General features: G+C 28.9%; 1 protein-coding gene across 2 annotated transcripts; it reads right to left on the bottom strand.

Annotated features, from left to right (window-relative positions):
• Nucleotides 1-1,100: 1,100 nt before the first annotated feature.
• LOC145182794 (uncharacterized) lies at nt 1,101-24,946 on the bottom strand. Of its 2 annotated transcripts, XM_090086312.1 has the most exons (25): nt 24,820-24,946; nt 24,531-24,559; nt 23,324-23,462; nt 14,936-16,810; nt 12,047-14,383; nt 11,864-11,947; nt 11,097-11,401; nt 10,140-10,247; nt 9,934-9,967; nt 9,681-9,787; nt 9,385-9,462; nt 8,935-9,117; nt 8,635-8,739; nt 8,466-8,497; nt 8,277-8,367; nt 6,529-6,619; nt 6,308-6,357; nt 5,204-5,294; nt 4,970-5,108; nt 4,772-4,861; nt 4,419-4,660; nt 2,185-2,227; nt 1,836-2,040; nt 1,504-1,735; nt 1,101-1,390 (listed from the first exon to the last, which is right to left on the bottom strand). In XM_090086312.1, exons 1-25 carry the CDS (start codon nt 24,884-24,886, stop codon nt 1,362-1,364), a joined length of 6,786 nt encoding a protein of 2,261 aa, XP_089942438.1. In that variant the 5' UTR covers nt 24,887-24,946; the 3' UTR covers nt 1,101-1,361. The 2 variants fall into 2 exon arrangements, with proteins under 2 accessions (XP_089942438.1, XP_089942439.1); XM_090086313.1 differs by lacking the exon at nt 14,936-16,810.
• Between the last annotated feature and the right edge of the window lie 229 nt (nt 24,947-25,175).

The raw sequence follows: 25,175 nt of genomic DNA, 5'->3' as shown, positions 1-25,175 counted from the left end.
ATACATACATACATACATACATACATACATACATACATACATACATACATACATACATTCTGAAGCAGAGCGCAAGCTAGTACAGGAAGATCAAAATTTCAGTAGCCGCCAAGCGATCACCATTTTCATGCCTTGCTTTTTTACATGTCAGAAAAGAGCTTCGATGATGTTTGCCAACTCGAAATCGATATTCATAAACTGTTCGAGGTGCAGCCAGACAGCTTCTACGAATATGGGATCCATTACTAGCTTAGTAGATGGAGAATTGTTGTTGGTAATAATGGCGATTACATTATAGATCGATTGTTATTAAAAGGATTACAAACTGAGCGCTTTACGATTTTGCTAATATATATCGCCATATGTTAACCATTTTTTAAAATTATTTAATCATATAACAAGGCAAACAAAGTACCAATAAGAAAGACCAATACTCACTCACACACTCTCAAAAAGGAAAATAATTATAAGTCAATTATTGCAGAAAATACGACACAAAAACCAACATTGTTTCCATAAGGAGTGGCGCTTCCCATTCAGGGGATGTTGAGCAGGAGTTCGCTTTAACCGATTATTCTCAAAATTTATTGGAAGTAATTTTTCGTTCATTGGAAGGATTTTAGAGGGTTTCCTGATAAAAATCTAAAAAAACATTTCTTCATAGGAAAATAAGGCGCACCCTTCTTTATATATAGAAACACAAAAACAGCTAAAAATAAGTTTGTTTTGATTCTGTTTTTCCCAAACAATACGGAAACCTTTTTAGACCAAATGATGTTTCTACCGGATCTGTAACAATGAAAAAGCCTTGGTTACAGTGGTAACACTCAACTTTACAGGCATCAGCTACACTAGCGTTTTAATACCGTTATTCTATGTTTATCGCAAATTATTTCGTAAATTTTCCCCGAAGTCGATCGATAATCGAGAAATGCAGGGAAAATTTTTTCGTTTTTAAAAACTTGTGCTTTAATAAAGTAGTAAAAAAAAAAAAAAAAAAAAAAAAAAAAGTTTGATTTATAAAAGCTGAAAACAAAAGTGAAAGTTTTCAGAGAATTGTATCAACGCAAATGGTTTATATTAAATAAGAAAAGAACACATTTAATCCTAAAATTTCATTCTAGTATAAATAATTTGCTATTTAATTTATAACAAAATTTTCGGTCATAATTTCTATAAGAAAAGTTTGCCCCATCACAAAAAACGTTTGAGCGATAATTCACAAAAAATCATTAGAATATCGCATTTCTTCGGTTAAGTTTCTTGAGAATTCGGCACCGGAGTTTGTCTGCACTCTAGACTTTCGTAGATATTTGCAAATTTTGAAATTGTACATATGAAGCAGTCATCTTTGAGGTTTATTACACACTACTTCTATCCATAGATCGATCTGCAAAATATCAAACATGTTTAGTTAAATACGCTTAATTTTCTAGCAAAGTTTCTTGATCATTTTTGCTTCACAATTTTTATGATTTTATAAAATTTAAAAATACACTTTACTTATGGGAGAAGAAGTGGATGCAAACGAAGCATTTGGAGTATGCAGCCCGATAGTCGTAGGTGGCGTATACATCATATTATTTACAATTGGTCCACCAACTTCACCAGGAGTTTGCATAACATTAGGTTGATTATTTGTAGCGGAAGGATGTAGACTATTGAACATTGGTGTAGCGTAACCTACGCCGACGTTAGGACGTGATAAAAATGAAGGATGCGTCATTAGCGGCCGCTATAAAAGAAAAGTTAATTAAAGATTAGTTCATTATAATTGGGAGAACCAGTTTTTTAAGAATTGTTCCTATTCTTTAGAGAGAGAAAAATTTTAAAACCTGAAGTTTATCGTCTACAGTAGAAGGTAAATGAGGTCTCATCGGCGGCATAGGTGATCTGTATGGTGGCCTCATTCCCGGTAAAAAAGGTTGAATAGGGGCTCCAAACGGTCGAGGGGCCATGCCATAGGGCAGATGAGGCGGTAAATGTTGTAAAGGTATACGAGGAGGAACGCTGGGATACATTCCAGGAGTAAAAGTAGATCTATGAAAATAGAAAGAATGCATATTGGCAACTGATCATCATCTTAGAACATTTTAAATACTTTGAACTGCTGTATTCAAACTTCATCTTCAATAAAAATGGAAAATAAGAACCTTTTAGCAAGACTGATAAAAAAAAATTTACCCAGACGCTGCTGGCTGAGGCGGCGCTGTGTCCGTTTCATCAACTAAAGGAAAAATTCAAGCGAATATTCAATCAGTAAAATAATTAATTCGATAAATTAATTGAAGGGCTTATTGTGAAATAATGACTAGCCACATTTTTTTCAATAATGAGTTTTTCATCATTTTTATCATCATAAATAGTATACGCAATAGCCAAAAAGCTATTTAAGCATAATTCTTTAATATGGAGCCACAGCTTAAAATCATCTTATTGCAAAATGTGATAACTACAATATTTTGAGGTTATACAATGACATGCCACACAAAATGGCGCCGAAACGTCAACACGTGAAAACGGTTTCTGCTGATTTCAAAAAAATGTTCAGTGATAATAGTGATACAAGTAGTGATTTCGATGGTATTGATGCTGATAAAAACTATGTCCTTGAAACATTTATTTTTATTTTGTGGCTTGTTATATTGCACTTGACATTATGATACAAGAAAAATAGTTTATCATTATAGATTGTTAGATTATCGCATATTTATTTTAGAGTAACATCCCAATCAAATCTGTAGATGTTAATCACTTTAATACAAAAATACTAAGGTTTTCTATATCAAAGACTATGTTGATGAAGAAGAATACAAGCAAGTAAATATTGCAAAGAAAGGAAGACCGCTGTAGATACCACTTGCTGAGTTAGAGCAGAAATACATAACATTTAAAATATTGAAGAAAAATATTGAGAATGTTAAAACTTTATTACCGCATATACCTCCAATACATCACCAGTTTTAAAACAATTTACGAGCCATAATTGAAGAAACTGAAGAAGAATCTGATAATAATTTAGATCAAAATGATTTTTATTGTTAAATAGATTAGATTTGTTATGCTTTGTTTTTTGCAATAGTATTTCGAGCCACAGTTTTTTTTCAATAAAATTTATTTTTTCTACATTACTTTGCATTTTTATTTATTTACTTTTTGATCAATATAAAATATCCATTATTATTTTTATGATATATAAATTTAAGAGAAAAATAGATAAGCACTGATTTTATAGATTTAGGTAAAACTTAAAAGTCATTTTTCTTAATCATTCGTTTTTGTGACTTACCGTGGTGTGACCTAACAAAGTCCTATGCGTTAAGAAAGTCCTAATTTAAGAAATGACAAATTTCGTATACATAAAATAAACATTTAGAGAAAAAAATTTAGTTACTTTATCTAACTAGATATCTAGTTAAAACAACAAAGTTATTTTCCGCAAATATTTCTTTTATATATACGAAATTTGTCATTTCTTAACACATTACAAGCGGGGCGGGTAAAAATACCTGCTTTGCGGACGGGTATTTTTACCCGTTTGAATGAATTTACTTTAAAAGCGGCACAAAGTAATTTTACTCGATTGGTTTACATATGAAACTGATAAGACTAGCTCGTACTTTTTTGTTTAGACCCTTCAGACTCTTCAACGTAATTTCTTTAACATTTGTTTTTAAAATAAAGATAACGAAAAAATCATCAATTTTGTTATGTTATTGTTTACATTCCGATTGCTCATAATTTATATACATAGACTAAGCAATCTCTAATCGTTTTCTCTTTTACATAAACTTTCATTAAGTACCACACAGTACAAAAACATTAGTTTTAAATAAGTTAATTAGTTTTAAAAACAATTTTTAGAAATTAATTTGTTTATATAAATTGTAAATATTTTTAAACAATATATTATATTATTATAAAAAATTGTTGCAGTTTTATTAATTTTTATCAAAATATGCTTTTGTATACATCTAATATGCTTTACATCTATACGTATACGTATAGATGTAAAGCATATTAGATCTATACGTATCTAATATGTATACATCTAATACGCTTTGTATACATCTTTTGTATATATGCTTTTGTGTTCATCTATTTTATGAACCGCATATTAGATTTCAAACGCGTAGTTTTATGCGAATTTTTGCCCGCTACGCACACCTGTTTAGTCTATTTCGCTACCCGCTTATAATGTGTTAAATTAGGACTTTCTTAAAGCATAGGACTTTGTTAGGTCACACCACGGTATCATTGTTTTACAAAAAGCCCTTCAATTAAATCAATAAGTTAATTGACTCAGAAATTTAACTCGTTCGAAAAAATAATTTATTCAATAAATAAATGCAACAAATTAGTTCAATAAGTAAATTAATTCAACTAATTAAGCTAAAAAGACTGAAACATAAACTAACTTGATTTATCATTGCTGATAGGACTTTCAGTTCGTGAGGATTTTTTGAATTGCGGAGACATATCAATATCGAGCATTCTTTTTCTATAGATCTCTTTCTCACGCTTGTGCTCCTCGCATTCGCGCACTGCAGCACGCATTTTAATATAGTTACTATGGCTCTGCTCCTCTGCTGTCACTATTTGGATTTTAAGTTGTTTTTCATTTTTGGAAATTTCCTCTTTAAGATCTTCTATTTGCTGTCTAAAAATTAAAGAAAACAAAAAAATAATTGATCGTTAAAGGATGTAAACTTTCAGAAAGCTATTTTTTGTGTTCCAGGCCTTAGAAGATAGTTGATAAAATAAGGCTTACAACAAAACACTGATTTGCTTATCATTATCGCCAACAGCATTTAAACTCTTTTTAAGATATTTAATTTCTTCTAATTGTGAAGCAGTCGATCTAAAAAAAGAGATATGTATTGTTTTACAAATACACCTCTCCGCCTTTAAATCTTTATTTTTAAAATGTAATTCTAGTTTAAAACAGTGAATGTAAAGAAATCCTTACAGTCTGTGTTCATTTTCTCTGTCGGCAAAGAACTTATTTATAGTAGTTAACTCAATTTCTTTTTTCTCTAATTCTTTTGAAAGTTGCAAAGAATGCGTAGATACTTCTTCATACTTGGTCAGAATATCATAATATTTTTCTAAAGCACAAGCGATTTAGGATTATAAATTTTTTAAAAAAAAGTAGCATTATTTAAAAAAAAAAAAATTTTTTTTCATATCAAAATTGTCATACCTTCCAATTCTAAAGTTTTTGCATTAATATCTGTAAGCTCGGATTGGCATTCTTCGTATTTGCTAGTCATTTCTTTCAGTTCAGCTTTTATCTGCAGATAAATGAAAAGATATGCTGTTGAAAGATTATAAAAAAAAAAAACATGAATTATTATACAGAGTGTTTGAAAAGTAATGCACAATTTTAACATAAGCTAGCAAAAAGAAAAAAAACATCAAACTACAGGAAATTTTATTTCAAAAACACAACTAAATTAAGAACATTTTTTGTAATTTATAATAAATGCTCAAAATGGCCTCCATTTTCTTGCACAATAGTTTCTAAATGGGCCACCAAATTTATGAAGGCTGTAGCTGTTTTCTTTTTTTTACAAAATGTTTGCTGTTGCTTGCTCAATGCAGTTAATTAATTCTTCTTTAGACCATGTAATGCAGTTCTTTTTATTTACTTTGCCATTGATATAGAAGTGGCATTCATCAGAGTCCACATTACTAAGTCCAAAGGTTCCTTGTTTTGAAGCACCCAATTAGCAAAATAGAGTCAAAGTGGTAAGTCTGTTGCTTTTAACTCCTGTAGCATGGTGAACTTGTAAGGAACATTTGAAGCTTTTTGCAGAGGATGTGATGAATGGATGTTTTATGGATTTAGTATCATCTGCAATTTGTTGAGTGGAGCAGTAACCTGTCTTCAAAGCAATACAATGCAGTGATTCCATCACAACTGGTGTTCATTCTTCTTCTAAAGATGGACAACCTGAATCTATCAACTAATTTTTTGATGCTTGTTTGAACTTTTGTAGTGCTGCTGAAGCACTTTCATCCCCACTTCCATAATAGCATTTGATGATGAAAATTCTGTCTTCCATAGAAATACTTTTCATGACCAATTCTCAAAAATCAATCTTCAACATTATATTATTCCTTCTTTGTATATGTTTAAAAAGAGAACATTCTAGAAATATTAAAATTGGCTGATTAGTAACAGACAAATGAAATCGTGCGTTACTTATCAAACACCCTGTACATGAGATAATGATTAATTAAGGGACATTAATTATACCACTTATATCAATTTTTTTACATAAACCCATTATTGACTTATTACCTTTGTTGAGTCCATTATTTTTGCCAATCTTACAGCTTTAGTTTCTATCACTAGAAAAAAAAAAAGTTTATGAAACGTTCCTAAGCTTTTCATAATTTTCAACTTGAAGAGAAACTGTTTGAAAAATTGGAGGACTGATTTAAACTAATTTAAATTTGAAATCAAATTTTAAATTAAGAGGATGAAGAGCTAAAATAAAAAAAAAAAAAAGTACCACCTACCACCAGTTTCAGCATCTTCATTGCAAATTTCAAAACTTAAACTGTCATCAACTGGTAACTTGTTTACTTCCAAAAGTGCTTCCTGAAGAACCTAAATAATGTCTTGTCTCAGTTATTAATTTTCGAGTCAAATAGACATTGAAATGTTGTTCTTTTACTGTCACTACTACACCAAAACTACCGTGATTTTCTATTGTCATATTTTAACTTTTACTTATGCTAAGTTATACCCTTATAGCAATTGGGCTCAATAAATTCCAGTTGGATATAATTAGCATTAACTCAAGAAAAACTTAATGAATTAATTCCAAATTTTTTTAATACTGAAGTTTATTTTATCATTTAAAGTTTTTAATCAGTTTGTAAAGATTTCAAAGGACACTTAGAAAGTAATTGAACTTTTTTGAAAGTAGGTGCCATCATTGCCAGGATGCTGCTATCCATTTTTGCTTAAATTCATCGCCATCTTTTACTGATTTGTTGCTTTTCAATAAGATTCCTTTTACAAATACCGAGTAGATTCCTTTTACAAATACGGATTCACATCTTTTGGGACAATTTTAATGCCATTTTGATTGTACAACTCCTTTGTCTTTTTGAAGTAAAGAATTGCTGCCAGATCTGGCTAAAAGATAACAGCCTTACTGTATTTGTTAATGAATGGCTAAAGACATTTCTGAAGACTTTCGGTGATAAACAAATCGGAAGTCAAAGTCTTTTGAGTGACAGATAGAGTACTCTTAAGGTCACAAGAGTAAATCTCTTGACACATGAGGATCTTCAGAACAAACTTTTCTGTCTGAGCATACTTCAATTTGTTGCTGACATAGACACCTTTTGACTGATAATAATATTGATGGCTGAGCAACTGTGAGAAATCCTTTTTACAGTACTTTTCATTGTCCTCAATAATGCATAAATTTCTCGGTTGAAAAGTTTGATGAACTTCTTTGCGCAGTGAATGGCTTTTAATTTAATTTTAAATCAATTGATTGCTTCGAAATATCGGTGTAAGCCTTCAAACCCTTGCTTTTTAGTGCTTTTTGACAAGGAAATGACTGCATAATTTTTGGTAAGATCTGCTTGGGATTGGCATGGATTTATTGTAATTGGATGATTGAATTCACTTTGTGCTAATCAACAAAACCTATCTTCCTTCCACTGCATTTTTTTCTTTTGATAGCGCAAGTGTCCTTGTATCTCCTCAATATGTCTCCAACTGAAGATTTAGTAACTTTTGACAATTTTGCAATTTTTGAATGTGAGTAGGTTGGATTTAAAAGAAAAAATTTCTGAAACTTTTTTCTGATTATTAAAATTTTTACTTATTTTGGACTGATAAACTGATAGCATTAGTAAAACACAAATACAATCAAATATAGAACATCATTAAAAAAAGAATTAATTTGTTATATATTTCTTGATTTATTGCTAATTACATCTGACTGGAAAGTTTTAAGCCCAATCGATAGGTACTCATAGATTCTAGGTTAAAAATAAGATTTTGGCAAACTGTAATGATCACTAAAATCTTATTATTAATCCTTTGCAAACTTTGTTTTAAACATTTTTTTGCAAACAGAAATAAAATAAGATTGTGGAGAGCTGGTAAAACAAGGGCACATGAATGTAATCACACACATTTTTATGCTTCAAACATAGCTTATAAAGAAAAAAATATTGTATCGTAATAGTTTGAGTGTTCATTTACCTTCAATATATATAATTACAAAACTAAATAAAAAAACCTCAATCTCATGTTGAAGTTTGTGCATGTTGTTTTCTTCAACAGCCAATAATGCTTCTGCTTCATATTTGCACTTTGTTATCTCCTCAATGCTAAAAGAAAATAAAAAATAAAAAGATAAAAAAAAATAAAGAGGGCATTACTAAAAACAAACAACAAAATTACTTGAAAAGAAAGTGTACTCATTTACCTCTCTTTCAACTGTTGCATCTCTCCCTCTTTCTGGAATAGCAAAAAAAAAACAAAAAAAAAAACAAAAAAACATAGCTTTAGCCAGCTCTTAAAAGATAATTTTGTAGATGATGACAATCACTTATAAAATCTAAATGTGAATTTGGTAAAAATGACCAATAACATACTTCACATATAAATCTATCTTTCTCTTCTGACTGCCTTTTTAAATCATCAATTGTTTCCTCTAACTTAGATATATTTTCGTCTTTAGTATCAAGTTCTTTAATAACCTAGAATCATAATTTTTATCAAAGATGATTTTACACCAGAAGATCATTTTGATAAAAAAAAGTCACAGTACAAAGCAAAAAATATACAAAAAGCAAACCATGAGTGGGGTATATCACACATGATAAACTATAAATAATTTAAAAAATAATAAGTGCAGCTATTCAATTTAGTATACAAAAAAATTAAATTATTACAAAGAAGAACTTTTCCTCTGTTGTCCTGAACTCTTCTTTTGATTCATGCAGACTATTTTTTAAAGCATCAATGGTAACACTTTTGAGAAGTATTTCTGCTTCTTTTTCTGACACTTTTTCTTCAAGCTTTTTTAACATTTCTTTATTATCTTCAACTTGATTCTCTAATGATTGATTTGATACCTTTCAAAAAGAAAATGCTCAAAATTGCACAATTCTTTTTCCCATTAATCTTGAGATCATTATTACGAATGAACAAACAAACAAAAAAACATGAAAAAAATGACCATGGCATTTTATTTTTAGGTTTCCACTTTTTTAAAAAACAATAAATATATTGGTTATATCTGTAGTTAATATTTTTATTATGAGTAAAAAAATAAACTTTTTTTTCAAAAACTCATTAAATAATTTCAAATCTTTAATCTAGTAGTTAAGACAAATACTGACCTGTGCATTAATTAACTTTAGATCTAAATCTTGTACGACTTTTTTCAGATTTACAACTTCTTCAGACTTTTCATTAGCCTGTAGAAATAGAAAAAAATGGTGTAATAACATTTTGGCCTGTTGAAATAAAAAATCTCTGGACATCAGAACAAAACAAAGAAATTTAATATAAAACAACAAAAAACACAAAGAAATCTGTTTAAATTTTTAACACTTGTCAGCTATAGAAAACAAAAATGGTAGAAAGAAAATTATTAGCTTCAAAAAAGGAAAAATTCTTCCAATTAGAACATCACCTGTGCAGAAAGAATAGATAGCTCTTGTTTTGATTTATCTAGCTCTTCCTCCATTTCAGAGACTTGTTCTCGCAATCTTGTAGATTCAATTGCAGACAAAGAACTTCCTTAAAAAAAAATTTTAATCCATTTGATAAAGACATAAGATCCCTTTTTTTTTTTGATTTTTAACTTGAAAAGGTGTTTACACAGAGCAAGTATTGTACATGTACAGAAATTAAAATGCATACGCTAAAAACAGAAAAAGACTTACTAATTGGCATCATCACCACTGGACTGGTTGTACTCTAAACAAAAAAACAAAAACTTTTAATCACCAAAACCAACTTATACTCTTTAATGATCAAATTTTTTGAATATTTAACAAAATTGAAAACTAAACTGACTTTTATAAATATTAGGTAATTTAAAATAGATTAAAGTACAAATTTAATAAAAGCTTAGCAAGAGGAAACTTACATTTTGATAATACCAATAAAACATTATGTGGTTGATAACTACAACCAACCAAACTGAAAACCTTTCAATGCTAATCGAATCAAATAAAGACACCAACAATTCTGAGTCCTAGAACAGCAACAATGAAGTCTAATGATCAACAGGATTACTTCTTTTGTTCTTCTCTTTGAGAAGTATCATTTAAAAGAGTCATCAAGAACTTTATCTCCTTTTAATCATTTTATAATAATGCAAAGTTATAAAAATAATTTTAAAAAATTAGATAACACTATAAATTAGTTGACAAAATTGTACACTTATTTTTCTTCCTTTTACTTTGATAGGTGAAATCACAAATATAGCATTTTAGTGCATTTTTCATAATTTTCAATATAATTAAACCATGGTACTTTCATATCCCCTCTGCCTAACCTTATATAAAACTTTTAGAAAATCACTTGAGAAAGCAATTTATAATTTAAAAAAAATCATATCAACTATAATTTTGGTAATGGGAAAACATGTTGACAATGCTACAGTGTTAATTCTATAGGTAAAAAATTGACGTAACAAATTTCAAATGCTTCTTTGGAGAAAATGGTGAAAAAACCAGATACCATTTTTGGATTTAGAAAGGCCCAAATGACAAGGGTAGCCAATAGATTTAACCAGAAGAGCCCTAGTTTTGATGTGATAGTGCCACAAGCATGGCCGAAATTGTACTTAGTTCAAACCTTAAAGGCTTATAAAAAGTTTGAATGATTTGAATTCAGCATCCTCAAATCAACACAAATAACCTATCAAAGTAAAGGAAAGTATTTTGGTACCAACCAGTGCAATTAATTGAGACTATACTACTTTAGATATTATTTTTCAAATAGCTGAAGTTTAAAAATCCAATATCATTGTTAAATTAAAAAGCTTATTTAAATGTAAACATCAATAGTAGTCCAAAGGTTTACAGAATTAAGTAACTACCTCGGATTTTCCCATTATAACAAGCAGTAATCCAGCAGAATATTGTAGAAAAAGTTTGCACATATGTTTTATGCAGCCAAATACATAAGAGAAAATATTGTATACAAAACTGTTAGTTGCACGAGTAAAGGTCTTTATTCGTGATGATGTTGAAATCTCTTCATCGACAACTTCTTCTTTAGTATTTAAACTCTCACATGCTTTTAGGGTTGGATGCTTATCACATAGAGATCTTAAAACATCATTGCCACTACTAGCCTTTACATATTTATCTTTGAGGCTTTTAGGAGCTAAATGATCATAACCTAGATATAAAAAATAAGGTCAATTTAAATGTCTATTTCTAAAATATTTTTTATTCTTGTTAAGAGAAAGCATTTTCTCTGAAAAAAATATTAACTTGAAACAATAATTTAACCCAAAGCAAAGACTTTTTAAAGCAGATGCTTTTATAAGGATATTGCAGAGATTAAATCATTTCAGAGATTTTTTCAAAATTTTAAAGAGCAAAATTATTCTTAACTTAAACAGATTAATTGGTGATTACATACTATTTATTATTTATAAAAAATTGAAGTTCATTGAAGTTCAATTAATTATGTTTAGGTTAACAGGTAACTATGACAACTATTGTTGTAATCACACTCTGATCCAGCTTAATGATAAGTTGATTTATTTAAACTCTAAATGAAATATTTACTTAAACAGCATGTGTTTGCAAAAATAATTACTAAAGTAACAAACTTTTAAAGCATAAACTTTTAAACCTTTGTCTGTATATTTTGACTTCTCGTGGTCTGTACTCATCTTTTCTTGCAAAAAACTTTCCTCATTTATTGGAACCTGAGGTACTGAAGAAAAAAAGATACCTCAAGATAAACAACCAGTTTAAAAAATGTTTAAAATTTATGAAAAATATTTGATAGAACAAAATCAATATAAATGCTCACAATTCTTTTTTGTAGAATCTTGCACATTCCAATTCAATTCTTCAATAATTGATAATGGAGGTATTTCTATTGTTTGAAAGTTTTGTGATTGAGTTTCTTTAGTTTCAACAGCAAACATTTGTAAAGTTTCCTCTGTAAACTTAGTGTCAGGTTTGGTAGAGACTTGAGTTTTGGAGATTAACAAATCAGGTAATGATCTAGAAACATCCAAATCTTTCATAATATGATCTTGCAAATTTAGTGGATCAGATTGAGTAGAAGTATAAGGTTGAGTTAAAGGTATTTTTTCTATCAATTCATTACTTGGTATAATACTTTGAAGAGATTCTGATGATTTTATACCAACCATTTTAGTATCTGAAAGCACAATGTGGGAATCATGAATTTCTACACTTTTATCTTTAGAGAAAAAGGCTGGAGTACTCGGATTATTCATAGAGGTTTTTAAAAGCGGCGTTTCAACTAGCATTTCTGTAGATAATCGAGCATTAAAACCTTGAGCATCTTCCTCCATCTTTGAAGAAGAATCAAGCTCATTAACAGGTTTGTCTTTAAGCCCATCTAAACTTGTCCCGGTCCAAAATTGAAATAAACCTTCAAAAAATCCACTTGAGGGCTTCTCCACATCAATACCATTTGTTTGATCATTTAAATCTTTACTATTTATTAATTCTCTGTTTTGTTTTTCATCAATTTTTTCTTTGTCTGAATAGAAAAACTCTCCATTAGGCTGAGATATTTGGTCATCTTTTTTATCAATACCCTGATGGTCAGACACATGGAGATGATCACTTTCCTTATTTTTAGGAGAGAGCTCAATGACTTTGCTAACGCCATTAGAGCTTAAAGTTTTCAAATGTTCTTTTGAATCTAAGGGCATTAAATCAATAACTTTATTGTCTATTTTTTCATTTACAGACTCCATTTGATTGCTATCAACAACATGCAAACTGCTTTCATCTAAAATAATTTTACTGTCATTGATATATGAGTTTGTGTGTTTACTTTCTTGATATGAGTTATCTTTAACATTATTGGCAATTTCATCAGTAAGAACTATTAATACTGGACGTTCAACATCTTCAGATTTTTGGTTTTGATTATTAACATTTCGATTTCCATTCTGATCATCTACAACATCTTTTACATTTGGAAAATGAACTGATGGTTGGATAACATTTTGATGAAATGTCTCATGTATAGAATTAATTACTTTATCATCATTCAAAACATCTGAGTTAAGATTATCATCTTTTAGAACTGTCTTAACATCTGTCTCATGTTTAAAGCCTAACACATGATTATCTTTGGCTAAAAAGACAGAAGAATGAATCACCTCATCTGTAGATGAAGTCACTAACGGACTAGCTTCACTTCCAATATTTTTATCTGCACCATGTTGGTGATCTGCACCATGACCATGTTGGTGATCTGCACCATGACCATGTTGATGATCTGCACCATGAACATGTTGATGATCTGCAGCATGACCATGTTGGTGATCTGCACCATGAACATGTTGATGATCTGCAGCATGACCATGTTGGTGATCTGCACCATGACCATGTTGGTTATCTGCACCATGACCATGTTGGTGATCTGCACCATGACCATGTTGGTGATTTGAATTATGAATAAAATGGTGGTGATGATGTAATCCTTTTACTGCATCTTTTATAGAAAATTTTTTGCGCAATTTTTCCACAGGTTTTTGCTCTTCATTATGCAAATTATCATTTACAATATTTTTTTTTTCCTGATCCAAAGGAGAATCAACTAGAAGTATAAGTTCATCTGGAGAAGTAAGTTGTTGAGGAACATCTTTCTTCTCTTCTGAAGCATCAATTTTCTGAACATAATTATCATGGTTCTTGTGCACCAGAGAGGAACTTGTATCATCAATTATACTTTTAAGACTCTCACCATCTATGGTAGCAGTCTTTAATAAAACATTTTCTTCATTGAAATCTTTTGATAACTTCATACCATCTTCATTTATATTTTCTGACAATTTGCCATCTTTATTATCATTGAGATTTTTCTTTGACTCATCTTTAACTAGATTTTCTTCATCAACATCATAAAGACCTTTCTCAGCTAAGAGTAACATCAATGTAGGATCTTCTCTACGAAGTTCATTCCTAAGGTTTGAAGTAATCAAATTGTCAATCGTTGAAAGCATTTCTGGTGGAAGCCTTTGTCCTTTAAAATGGCTGTTGATATATTCTTTAATTTGCATGACTCTGACTTGTCGGAAACTTGAAGATTGGACTATTTTGTTTACTTTTGGGTCAGGATCAAATATATTTGAAAGTCTAATTTGAGAATTTAAGTCACCTGAAAAAAAAAAGAAAAAAAAAAAAATTATTAATAATTTCTTATTTAAATTAAAAGAATTTCTTAATGATTTTAGTACAATTTTCCACAAGAAGAAAGTATATTTTAAAATCAGTCCTAAAAATAATTAGTCATAAAGGATTTTTTTTCCAGCATCTAACTTCATATTTTGTAATAAAGGAAAAAAACACTGTACATTCATATATGTTGATTCAGTAAGCTAGGTGCATACAGCATATATTCATGTTATAACAGTTTAATAAAACTTTGTAATGCACACGCTACAAATTTTTATTTATCTTTTGTTAGTAATAACAGCAAACATAAAAAAAAATTAAAGGACAAACAGCATATTACTTTCAGATAAAAATATCCTAAAAAATAAAATTTGTATAAAAATGTGACAATTGGATTGACTATTCAATATAATAAGAATTAGGAATGTAATACACAAAAAGCATATAAAAAGGATGATAAAAAATACAATCTAACAATATTGATGCAGGATTGGAATGAAGAAGAAACATGAAACAGAATAATTTATTCAATTACCTGAAAACTCATTTTTATTTACAGCAAACACAGTCTCTAAATCTTTACTTTCATTGGATATTAAGTTATACTCAATAGGCACATCTCTCTCTTTGTTCTCTACAATCTCTTTTTTCTCAAACTCCTCAGCCTCATCCATTTTTTCCTGCTCCAGTGTTCTTTGAAGCTCCATTTCTTTCTCTTTTGGAGCAACTTCTTCTGGTAGTAACTCATTTTGCATTTGCTTAAGCTCCCTGTTTTCTGCTTTGTTTTCTTGCTTTATTTTGAGCTCTTCAGCTTGCTTCAACATTTCTTGTTCATGAGCCCTTTGAAGTTCCAGCTGTTTCTCTTTTTCTCTTGCAGCAGCTTCTTCTTGTTTTCGCTTGATTTCTTTTTCTTCTGCCTCTTTTTCTTGTTTTCTCTTGAGCTCTTCAGCTTGTTTCAACATTTCCTGTTCATGAGCCCTTTGAAGTTCCAGCTGTTTCTCTTTTTCTCTTGCAGCAGCTTCTTCTTGTTTTCGCTTGATTTCTTTTTCTTCTGCCTCTTTTTCTTGTTTTCTCTTGAGCTCTTCAGCTTGTTTCAACATTTCCTGTTCATGAGCCCTTTGAAGTTCCAGCTGTTTCTCTTTTTCTCTTGCAGCAGCTTCTTCTTGTTTTCGCTTGATTTCTTTTTCTTCTGCCTCTTTTTCTTGTTTTCTCTTGAGCTCTTCAGCTTGTTTCAACATTTCCTGTTCATGAGCCCTTTGAAGTTCCAGCTGTTTCTCTTTTTCTCTTGCAGCAGCTTCTTCTTGTTTTCGCTTGATTTCTTTTTCTTCTGCCTCTTTTTCTTGTTTTCTCTTGAGCTCTTCAGCTTGTTTCAACATTTCCTGTTCATGAGCCCTTTGAAGTTCCAGCTGTTTCTCTTTTTCTCTTGCAGCAGCTTCTTCTTGTTTTCGCTTGATTTCTTTTTCTTCTGCCTCTTTTTCTTGTTTTCTCTTGAACTCTTCAGCTTGCTTCAACATTTCCTGTTCATGAGCCCTTTGAAGTTCCAGCTGTTTCTCTTTTTCTCTTGCAGCAGCTTCTTCTTCTTGTTTTCGCTTGATTTCTTTTTCTTCTGCCTCTTTTTCTTGTTTTCTCTTGAGCTCTTCAGCTTGTTTCAACATTTCTTGTTCATGAGCCCTTTGAAGTTCCAGCTGTTTCTCTTTTTCTCTTGCAGCAGCTTCTTCTTGTTTTCGCTTGATTTCTTTTTCTTCTGCCTCTTTTTCTTGTTTTCTCTTGAGCTCTTCAGCTTGCTTCAACATTTCCTGTTCATGAGCCCTTTGAAGTTCCAGCTGTTTCTCTTTTTCTCTTGCAGCAGCTTCTTCTTCTTGTTTTCGCTTGATTTCTTTTTCTTCTGCCTCTTTTTCTTGTTTTCTCTTGAGCTCTTCAGCTTGTTTCAACATTTCTTGTTCATGAGCCCTTTGAAGTTCCAGCTGCTTCTCTTTTTCTCTTGAAGCAGCTTCTTCTTGTAGTAGCTGGTCTTGTTTTTGCTTAAGCTCTTTTTCTTCTGCCTCTTTTTCTTGTTTTCTCTTGAGCTCTTCAGCTTGTTTCAACATTTCTTGTTCATGAGCCCTTTGAAGTTCCAGCTGCTTCTCTTTTTCTCTTGAAGCAGCTTCTTCTTGTAGTAGCTGGTCTTGTTTTAGCTTAAGCTCTTTTTCTTCTGCCTCTTTTTCTTGTTTTCTCTTGAGCTCTTCAGCTTGTTTCAACATTTCCTGTTCCTGAGCTCTTTGATTTTTCTTAAGCTCTTCAGATTTTCGCATCTGATTGTATTGAAGAAAAGGATGCAATTTGATCATTAAACTATAGGATTTCTTGCCAATTCTCTTTTGCAATTTTTCCAACTGAGTTGATTGCAATTGTTCCATCTGAGGTGAATGCCCTTAAAAAAAATTATCTAATAATATATTACTTGCAGCAGGAAGAAAAAAACTAAAACATTTATTATTTACCACTTTAATTATTGTCAAGATGTCAATTTAAAGTTTTGTTGGCAGTAGATTTGTTAAACAATTATTCAGTTGATTAAGAACTTTAATGCAAGAGAAAGTTTTCTTTTTTACTAAGAAGTGTTAAGTTAATCTGATATCATTTCGTGTCAAAGCATCCAGATAAAAGCAAAAATAACTGTGGTGTAATGTACATCAAAAAAATTTTTGACTGAGAAAATATACTAACTATGAATATAATATTTAAATCCATGCATTCAGAATGTTTACTTAGCTTAACCAACTCGCAATTAAAATGTTATTCTATAATGAAATATAGTATATAAGGACGAAAAAAAAAGATTGCTTGTAAACGTAATAAATGTATGATTTACAGAGAATGGCCACTAAAAGACTGAAGAGTTTGAAAAAGTTTTAACTTTTAAATTTTAACTTCTTTAAATTTTTTCAATTTTTTGAAGGATATAAAAGCATTCTTTGGAGATTAAAATGCCTACAAATGATGTTCAAGAATTAAGTCACTACATTTTTTTATTCCAGTAAAAATTTACTCTTATTCAGAAAAATTAGACAAAAGAAAAAAATACTCAGCAGCGCATGCAGTATGCCATTTGATTTCAGCAACAAGCCAGAGATAACAACAACATTTTAACAACTTGATATTAAGTAGTGGCCCACCTTCATTTAAAAGGGTACATCAACAAACAAACTGCAGATTTTAACTTGATACTAAGTAATGGCCCACCTTCATTTAAAAGGGTACACTAACAAACAAACTCCAGATTTTGAGCTAGTGAAAATCCAAATGAATTACATCAACAATCCTAAAAATATGCATGCCCAAAAATGCCTAATGTGGCTTTATGGGGTCTAGTGTTATCAGTTCCTATTCCCTTGAAAATAAGAAAGATTAGGCAGAAAAATACAAAGGGAATCTGTACATGAAAATGATTGAAAACATCCTACTCTCAGCGGTTGAAGATCAGGAAGTATGTTTCCATTAGGTTAGAAAAAAAAAATGTTTTTAAAAGTTACACATGACTCAATATTTAACTGGCTACCCTGTAGTTGTGTTGATTCTAAAGAGTGAATAGATCACAACTCAAAACAAATTTAGTAGTGGTCAACAACAATAACAGAAAATTCTTTTTTTCTCGTTGAAAAAATTAATTCTTACTAATTACAAACTATATCAGATAATATAAGGGAGGGGAAGATGCTGGTAGAATCTCCTGCACTCTTAGTAGTATATATAATGTACAAGTGCACTTAAATGTTTAACAGTAATGATCCAACACAAATTTATGGTTATAAATAGCTCAATATAATATAAATATTATCCATTAAAAGTAATACGAAGAGAACTTCCAAATGTACACTTGGTTTGGAATATCATGATACAACTTCCAGACATAACATTTACTCTAAAAGTCCTTTTTAATTAACTTTGTCTTGGTGAATTATTTCATACTGCTAATTGCTATTTGCACCTAAATGTTGTGCAAAAATGTGTTGATAGGAAAAATGTGTTGCAGGAAGTAAACTTTCAATTATATAGAGTATGCATTTAGTAAAATTTAATTTCTTTCAACTTAGCTAAACTGGTCTTAGGAAACATGGAAAACAGATAAGAAAGCCTTTTGAGCTGGTTTGAGATATTCTTTTCACAAAGTTTTTAATCAAACTGAGTTTGATGTATAAAGATAGAAGTAAAATGGCAGCTGCTTTGACAGAACAAATTTCATCTTGACTATGCTGTGTTCATAGATTGTCCTTAAAAGCCTCTGACAAGTCTCAAAATGATCATCAACCAGCACAACTATCCCAAATACAGAGGAAGCAACAGTGCTTTATAAATCTATCTTGGATACCCATTAACATGTCCAATCACTTAAATATCTCAACAGATTTACCACTGGTCAACTTCATATTTGATAGCTTCAAATCTCTTTTTTAGAAAAACAGTGACTGGAAATTTATTGTCATATGCTACTAACTTAAGAGCTCATTATGCAGGTTAGGATAAATGACTTTGTGTTTGTTCTTTGCAGTAAACCCATAGGGTTTTAACTAGTAGTATTCACTGAGCCTGAACATTTTGGCCATGAATTTTTTGCTAAACAAGGAATAGTTTAGCTGCAGAATATTTCCAAATATATTTCAAAAATGGAGTTTAAAGGTATTTATATAACCAATACTTGCAAAGCTTAAAGATTTTGAAGCTGTGAATAATCTAGATAATTTTTGTTAAAAGGTAAAAAGGTTTTTTAAAACAGGGTTTATAAATTTCAGCTGGTGTTAATAAATTTTGTTTGAGAATTTAGAAAGAGAATTTAAAAAGGTAATCAAAGGTAAATTTAATGTAAGAGAGTTTTTTGTGCTATAATTAAAAAAACAATTTTAGGAATTCTCTTTAAAAATATTAAAAGATATTTTTTAATGATTATAAGCTATAAAAATATAAGTTTGTGATTATGTTATTATATCTTATAAATTATACATTAATATGTAGCATATAATGTATAAGATATAGTAAATGTTGTAAAATAATGTTATTATATTATATCTTATAAGTAATATGTTTTATTCTAATTTATTTCAATTTTAAAAATGATAGAAGGGGGTGGGTGGGGGGGGGGGGGTGGAGCACAGAAATTGTTTATATTTAAACCTTATGAAAAGAAAGTTGGTTTTTAAAGCTTTTGGTGGATAGCTTTAACTTAACTTCAGTGAAGAAAATTATGCAAAATATATGTTTAACTCTAAAGATAAATATTCAGTTACGAACTTTAAGATAAATATTCAGTTACGTTCAAATATACATTTATACTAAACACCACTGAATTAAAATCTACTTTTAACAAAAACCAAATATAAACTAAAATTGATACAGGGCTTATTCTTTTACTATAAGTAGTGCCAAGGTAACCTATGAACCTTGGACCTCTGAATTTTGTACTTCTATGTAAAATTGAGTCATGCATTCTTCCTTTCTACTGCACCAAACATTTTTGGCCAAACATTTGTTGGAGTTCAACTGAACATTCAATGCATCCCTATTAACTAGCAATCATCATGGTAATTCACTGGTTTTCTGTATATTATTGCAACAATAAAAGGAATTAATGCATTTTGCACATTCAAACAGTAATAAAGACCAATTGAGGAAAAAGTACAGATAATGAAGTACTAAAATTTTATCCTGAGTGCCACCCAAAGTACAGCTGATATATTTTACATAGATAACTTTAATGCTACTTCATTCCAAAACATTAAGAACATAGGTAAAATATCAAGATGATTTCTAGACCAAATGGCATTACACAGTTAAATATATAAAATAACCACTAACAGTTAACAGAAACAAAATAGTAAAATCTAAAACAAAAAACATTAACATTTTTACAGTAGGATTAATATATTGTATATAAAAGAACTAAAGATCCACAAAAGAAGAAGAAAATGAAAAAGAAAAAATTAATACAAAAAATATTAGCATACTATATATTTAAAACTAAGACCTTACAAAATATAATCTAATTTCAGAAAAAAAATGAATTGGAGAAAAACTAAATAGATATTTGAAATTCGTGTTCAAAATACACTCTAATTAACCTATTCAGTTTGTTGATGAAAATATTTTTGTTGACCAGTGTAATAAAAAGTGCAGATTATAAAACAGCACATTCATAACACAACACAAATTTATGATGCTAGAAATGGTGTGAGTCACACAATAAAGAAACTACAAAAAGAACCTATCATTATCAAGATTTTTTAAGTACATTTGCAAAGAGATGCACAAGAGAAGAGATAGAGTTTAAGAATTACAATTCTCTGCCTGTCAATTTTTTTCTGCTTAATTTGCAAGACTCGGCATCAAATACCAATCAAAAAACATTTTCATACAAGTATTATTTGATATGATGAACTATGATCAGATCAAAGTTTACCAAATAAAACAGAGCAGTTGAAACAAAAAATTCTATATTTAACAAGTTATATTTAACAAGTTATATTTAACAAGTTATATTTAACTTTTTTTTTGCTTCATAGATTTATGCAATTTTTTTAAACAAAACACAGGTGCTATGATGAAATAACTTGATTAGACAAAAAAGTGAGTGTAGGAGAAGGGTGGGGCTGATTTCCTTGCACCTTCTGTTTTGAAAACTACATACCATTATAATGTAACATTCAATAAAAATTATAAATGCTAAACTTGTATCAGTTATTTCTATATAATTGTAAAACAATTTCTTAAAAATTAGCTTCTAGCTTCTTTATAACAAAATTCAAACTTAAAAATAAGACTAGAAAATGAAATGAACAAAAATAGAACTGGAATGAATTATGTAGCTTTAAATGTATCTAATGTTTATTAACAAAAAATCTTTGACTATAATAATAAAATTTGCACACCACTTTCAACTTTAAAAAAAAGGTCTTCTTTGGAATAAAAACTTGATTAACTTTTTCACACTTCTTTTGATTTTTTTTATCTTCAATTTTAAGTTTTTAACTTCAATTTTTGCCTAGAAGGGGTTCTTTCTAAATAAATGAAATTTAAAATCCAGCAATTTGAACTTCAAATAATATAACAAATTAAAAAGAAAAATGAATTTTTAATTTGGTATTGTTTTTTTAAAAATGTAACTGTCAAGTTAAAATGTCATAATTATACAGGACAAGCTTAAAATTTGTAGAAATAAGTTGTTTAGCATAAAACAATCATTTAGAAAGATTAAAAAATATATTAATACTTACTCTTTATATTACAGAGCTGGAAGAGATCAGCATAAATTTAGAAACCACGACAAAAATGTTGCTGTTGCAAAACTTAACCTATCTGTAAAGCTCTCATTTCAGAACATTCTACAAGTACTATGGTCTTTAGTTGAAACCAGAAACAGATGCAATAATTCAAATACATGCAAGTTCACGAAGAAACCTGTGCAAGCGTAATTTACTTCTCAAATTTATGGAAACAATTTATTATTAAAGTTCAAAACATGTTATGATCTTTTCCAATTAAATGATTATGAAATTGAGGTATTATGCAATTAAAATATTTTTGGAAGTAACTCTTGCAATTAATTTAGCAATTAATCTTGCTATTAAATCATGTTTGAGACTACTTTAAATTAAAATTTAAAATATTTAAATTATATTTGAAAATGATTGTTAACAACAGTTACCACATAGCTGATGAGCTCAGTAACACAATTGTTGTTTTATTGAATAAAAAAAATACATCTATGCTGTTTGAAATACAATAGTATTTGAAACACTATAGTAAATAATAAAAAAAGAACTTTGAATTGTTACTGATTGAAGTTTTTTTCATAGTTAATTGCTCTGACAATAGTATCCATTTCTTTTTATAAATAACTTAATTGTTTGGTGATGAACTCTTTGATAAACACAGAATAATTTTAACACAATCATGATAAACTAACAAACTACATAATTTCAAAGTATGTAACCACTTCTCTTGTTTTCAGTTTAATGATCAATTTTAATCAACTTTTCTTTTTACAAATTTTTAAAAATAACTTCCTTAAATATGAATTGTCTATTTACTGGTTTATAAGTTAATCTGGAGTGTAAGTAAATTAACCATATCTCTTCTAGTTTTAATTTTTTTTAAATCTTGATATGGCCTAAAAGTGAAGGTCACTTTCTGACATCTAAATGCCTTAGAGTCTTAAAAAAAGGAACAATTTTTTAAAAAAAGAGTCTTTCACAAAGCTCAAATAGACTCCAAATTCAAATTCTTAACTGACCTCCTTTATACTAATTGTCTATTTTTCATGATTTTTTAGAAGCCCTTTTTTTGTTTGATAATTTTAACTCTTTTATGTTCCAGAAGTAGTAAAAAATATTAAAAATTTACAAGATTTATAGTTTCAGATTTTAATGTTTCTTGTATTTAAGCATTATATGACATTTAAATATTAGAAGTAAATCATAAAAGTAAAATATTACATAAAACTGTTTTTATGATACATTATAAACTTATTGTTTTATAAACATGCTGTTACAACTTTTTGTGAGAGGTTATAGTGCAAGCTCAAATTTCCTAAAAACTTATGCTTTATGATGAAAGAGAGCATTTTTAGTTGCCAAGGATTATCATGTTTTAGTTCTGCTATTCTGTTGTTATAGCTTTAACTTTTTCAAAGCCTTTGTTTGGCATTAACCTTTTTGAATAAAAGTTCAATGACAAAGAATTTTTCTATTAATCTTTTTTTAAAAGTTATTTAAAATTACAACAATAAAAAATAAACCTAAGAATTCATAAAAATTCTTAAACTTTCTTTATTTGTTTTAGTAAACAAAATTTTCCTTTTTATTCAGTGCTCTTTAAAGACACAAATTTAAGCATAATTTAAAGTAAAAACACTAATTGATGCTAAAACTAAAAAAAAAAACACAAAGCTTACCATTATATTTGCTATCATGTCTGTTTTGAATATTAGGATGGTCAGTGTTTGCAAAAGTAAATTCATCAATTACTTCTCGTTCATTATGTCTATTTTGTGCACCACCTGGGTGATTTTGATCATATGGTTCAAACCTTTCCTGAAAAATTATGAAATTTAAGTAAATTACCAACCTTAAAAACATATTTATAAAGTTGGTGCCAAACGTTTAATAGTTTTAATATATAATTGGATTCTCTTAAACTATAGTGTATTAACACACTTTTTGCAGTTTCTGAGCTTCAAGTCACCAATCATAACGTTGATCAATCAGAGAAACTAAGCTGCTTGACCAATCATTAGGAGGTTTTCAGTAATGTGAAACATAGTGATTGTTGTATTTATACAACAAAGCCATATGTACAACAATTGTTTTCTCAAAAATAAGTTATTTTGACTTAATACCATATGGTTTAAGACAATCCAATAATTGTTCCAATAACACAAGATTAAAAAGTTTTGTGACATCAGGTTTGTTAAGAGCTTTTTTGGGTGCAAAAATAAAAAAATTATTGAAATATATTCTTTCATGTTACTTATTTTTGAAAACATTTTCAGATTTTTTTTTAGTATTTAGTTTTCTTTATTGTCCAATTTTAAAAAAATAAATTAAATATATAACTGTTGTAAAAATACTTTCATTTATTTGGGTAAGACTAGGTTGTGCATAATTAAATAAACACTGTTACATATCATAATCAGAATATTTCAAGAACTGGTACTATATAAATACCAAGAATAAATATATGTATCTAACAAAACCTAATTTATTTATTTTGTCTTATCAAATTTTATGCACAACAGTCTAATAAAAATTTTCATTCACAAACAACATTTAAATAAAATAAAAAATTTAATTAAATACTGATTGTTAATTGTGTTGAATGTAAAGTATATATATGAACAAAAAACCTTAAGCTATTGATTATTTGAGCCTGCTGACATTAAATTTCCATTTTTATAACTTCAACTTATGTTTAAGCTAATTAATTGAAAAAGTATTGTTCTTTTCAAACAATGAACAAGACAGCAATGTAATTTCCTATAGCTAAACAACTAGCTTTACCATTTGAAGCAGAATCTTCCAAAAAGGATGTCTTATCTAATAACATACAAACCAACATCTCAGTAATATAATAAAAGCTAACTAATTTTAAACAAAACTTACATCATAAAACTCTTCTTGTGTATTTATTCCTATATAAAAGAAAAAAAAAAGAAAAAAATTTCAAAAATATCTGTTTACATCTATAAATTTTAGTCCAATTTTAGCAATTTATGATTTATGCTATGTTAATTTATTATAAGAGATATCAAATGTGATTTCTAAATGAGATGTGTTTACTTGCTTGGTGCTAAACTTTTTATCAACCTATTTATGCAAAAACTTTTACAAACAAAAATTTAGATGTTTGTAGCATAAAATTTATTTAAAAAAAAAATTTTATCAAATATACCTCTAAAAAAAAAAGAAGTACAAAATAGTGATATCAGTGCCACCAACACCAACACTTTGGTGGCCATGATTACATTTTTTCTGCGAAGTGTCTTAACCTACGTTTACCGACAAATTTTATTACGTGTCAAACCTTTGGGAAAAAGTGAAATAGCCGAAATATTTCAAATTATAAATATAAAAATATATTAAAAAAAAAAAAAGACAATTAAAGAATCAGGCAATTTTTCATTTTTAAAAAATAATCCATTTTTCATTTATAAAAATTCCTATGATTTCGATAATGAAAACAAGTTGCGCATAATTCGCCCATTTCAAAATAGTGGTTTTCAAAAGTTAAGGTACATGCGCTTTAAA

The sequence above is a fragment of the Hydra viridissima genome, unplaced genomic scaffold, assembly GCF_058129835.1.
Source record: "Hydra viridissima isolate aposymbiotic clone 2 unplaced genomic scaffold, HvirCarnegie_v1 scaffold_4, whole genome shotgun sequence".
Classification (NCBI taxonomy): Eukaryota; Metazoa; Cnidaria; class Hydrozoa; order Anthoathecata; family Hydridae; genus Hydra; species Hydra viridissima.
This window is presented reverse-complemented; position numbering and strand designations above follow the sequence as displayed.

Bases quoted from the DNA above. Each gene is read 5' to 3' on its own strand.
- LOC145182794 (XM_090086312.1), bottom strand. From the start codon at position 24,886: ATGGCCACCAAAGTGTTGGTGTTGGTGGCACTGATATCACTATTTTGT. The intron at 8,498-8,634 runs GTATGTTATTGG...TTGCTATTCCAG, and splicing joins AAGATAGATTTATATGTGAA to AAAGAGGGAGAGATGCAACA. The intron at 8,368-8,465 runs GTAAATGAGTAC...ATTTTCTTTTAG, and splicing joins ATGCAACAGTTGAAAGAGAG to CATTGAGGAGATAACAAAGT.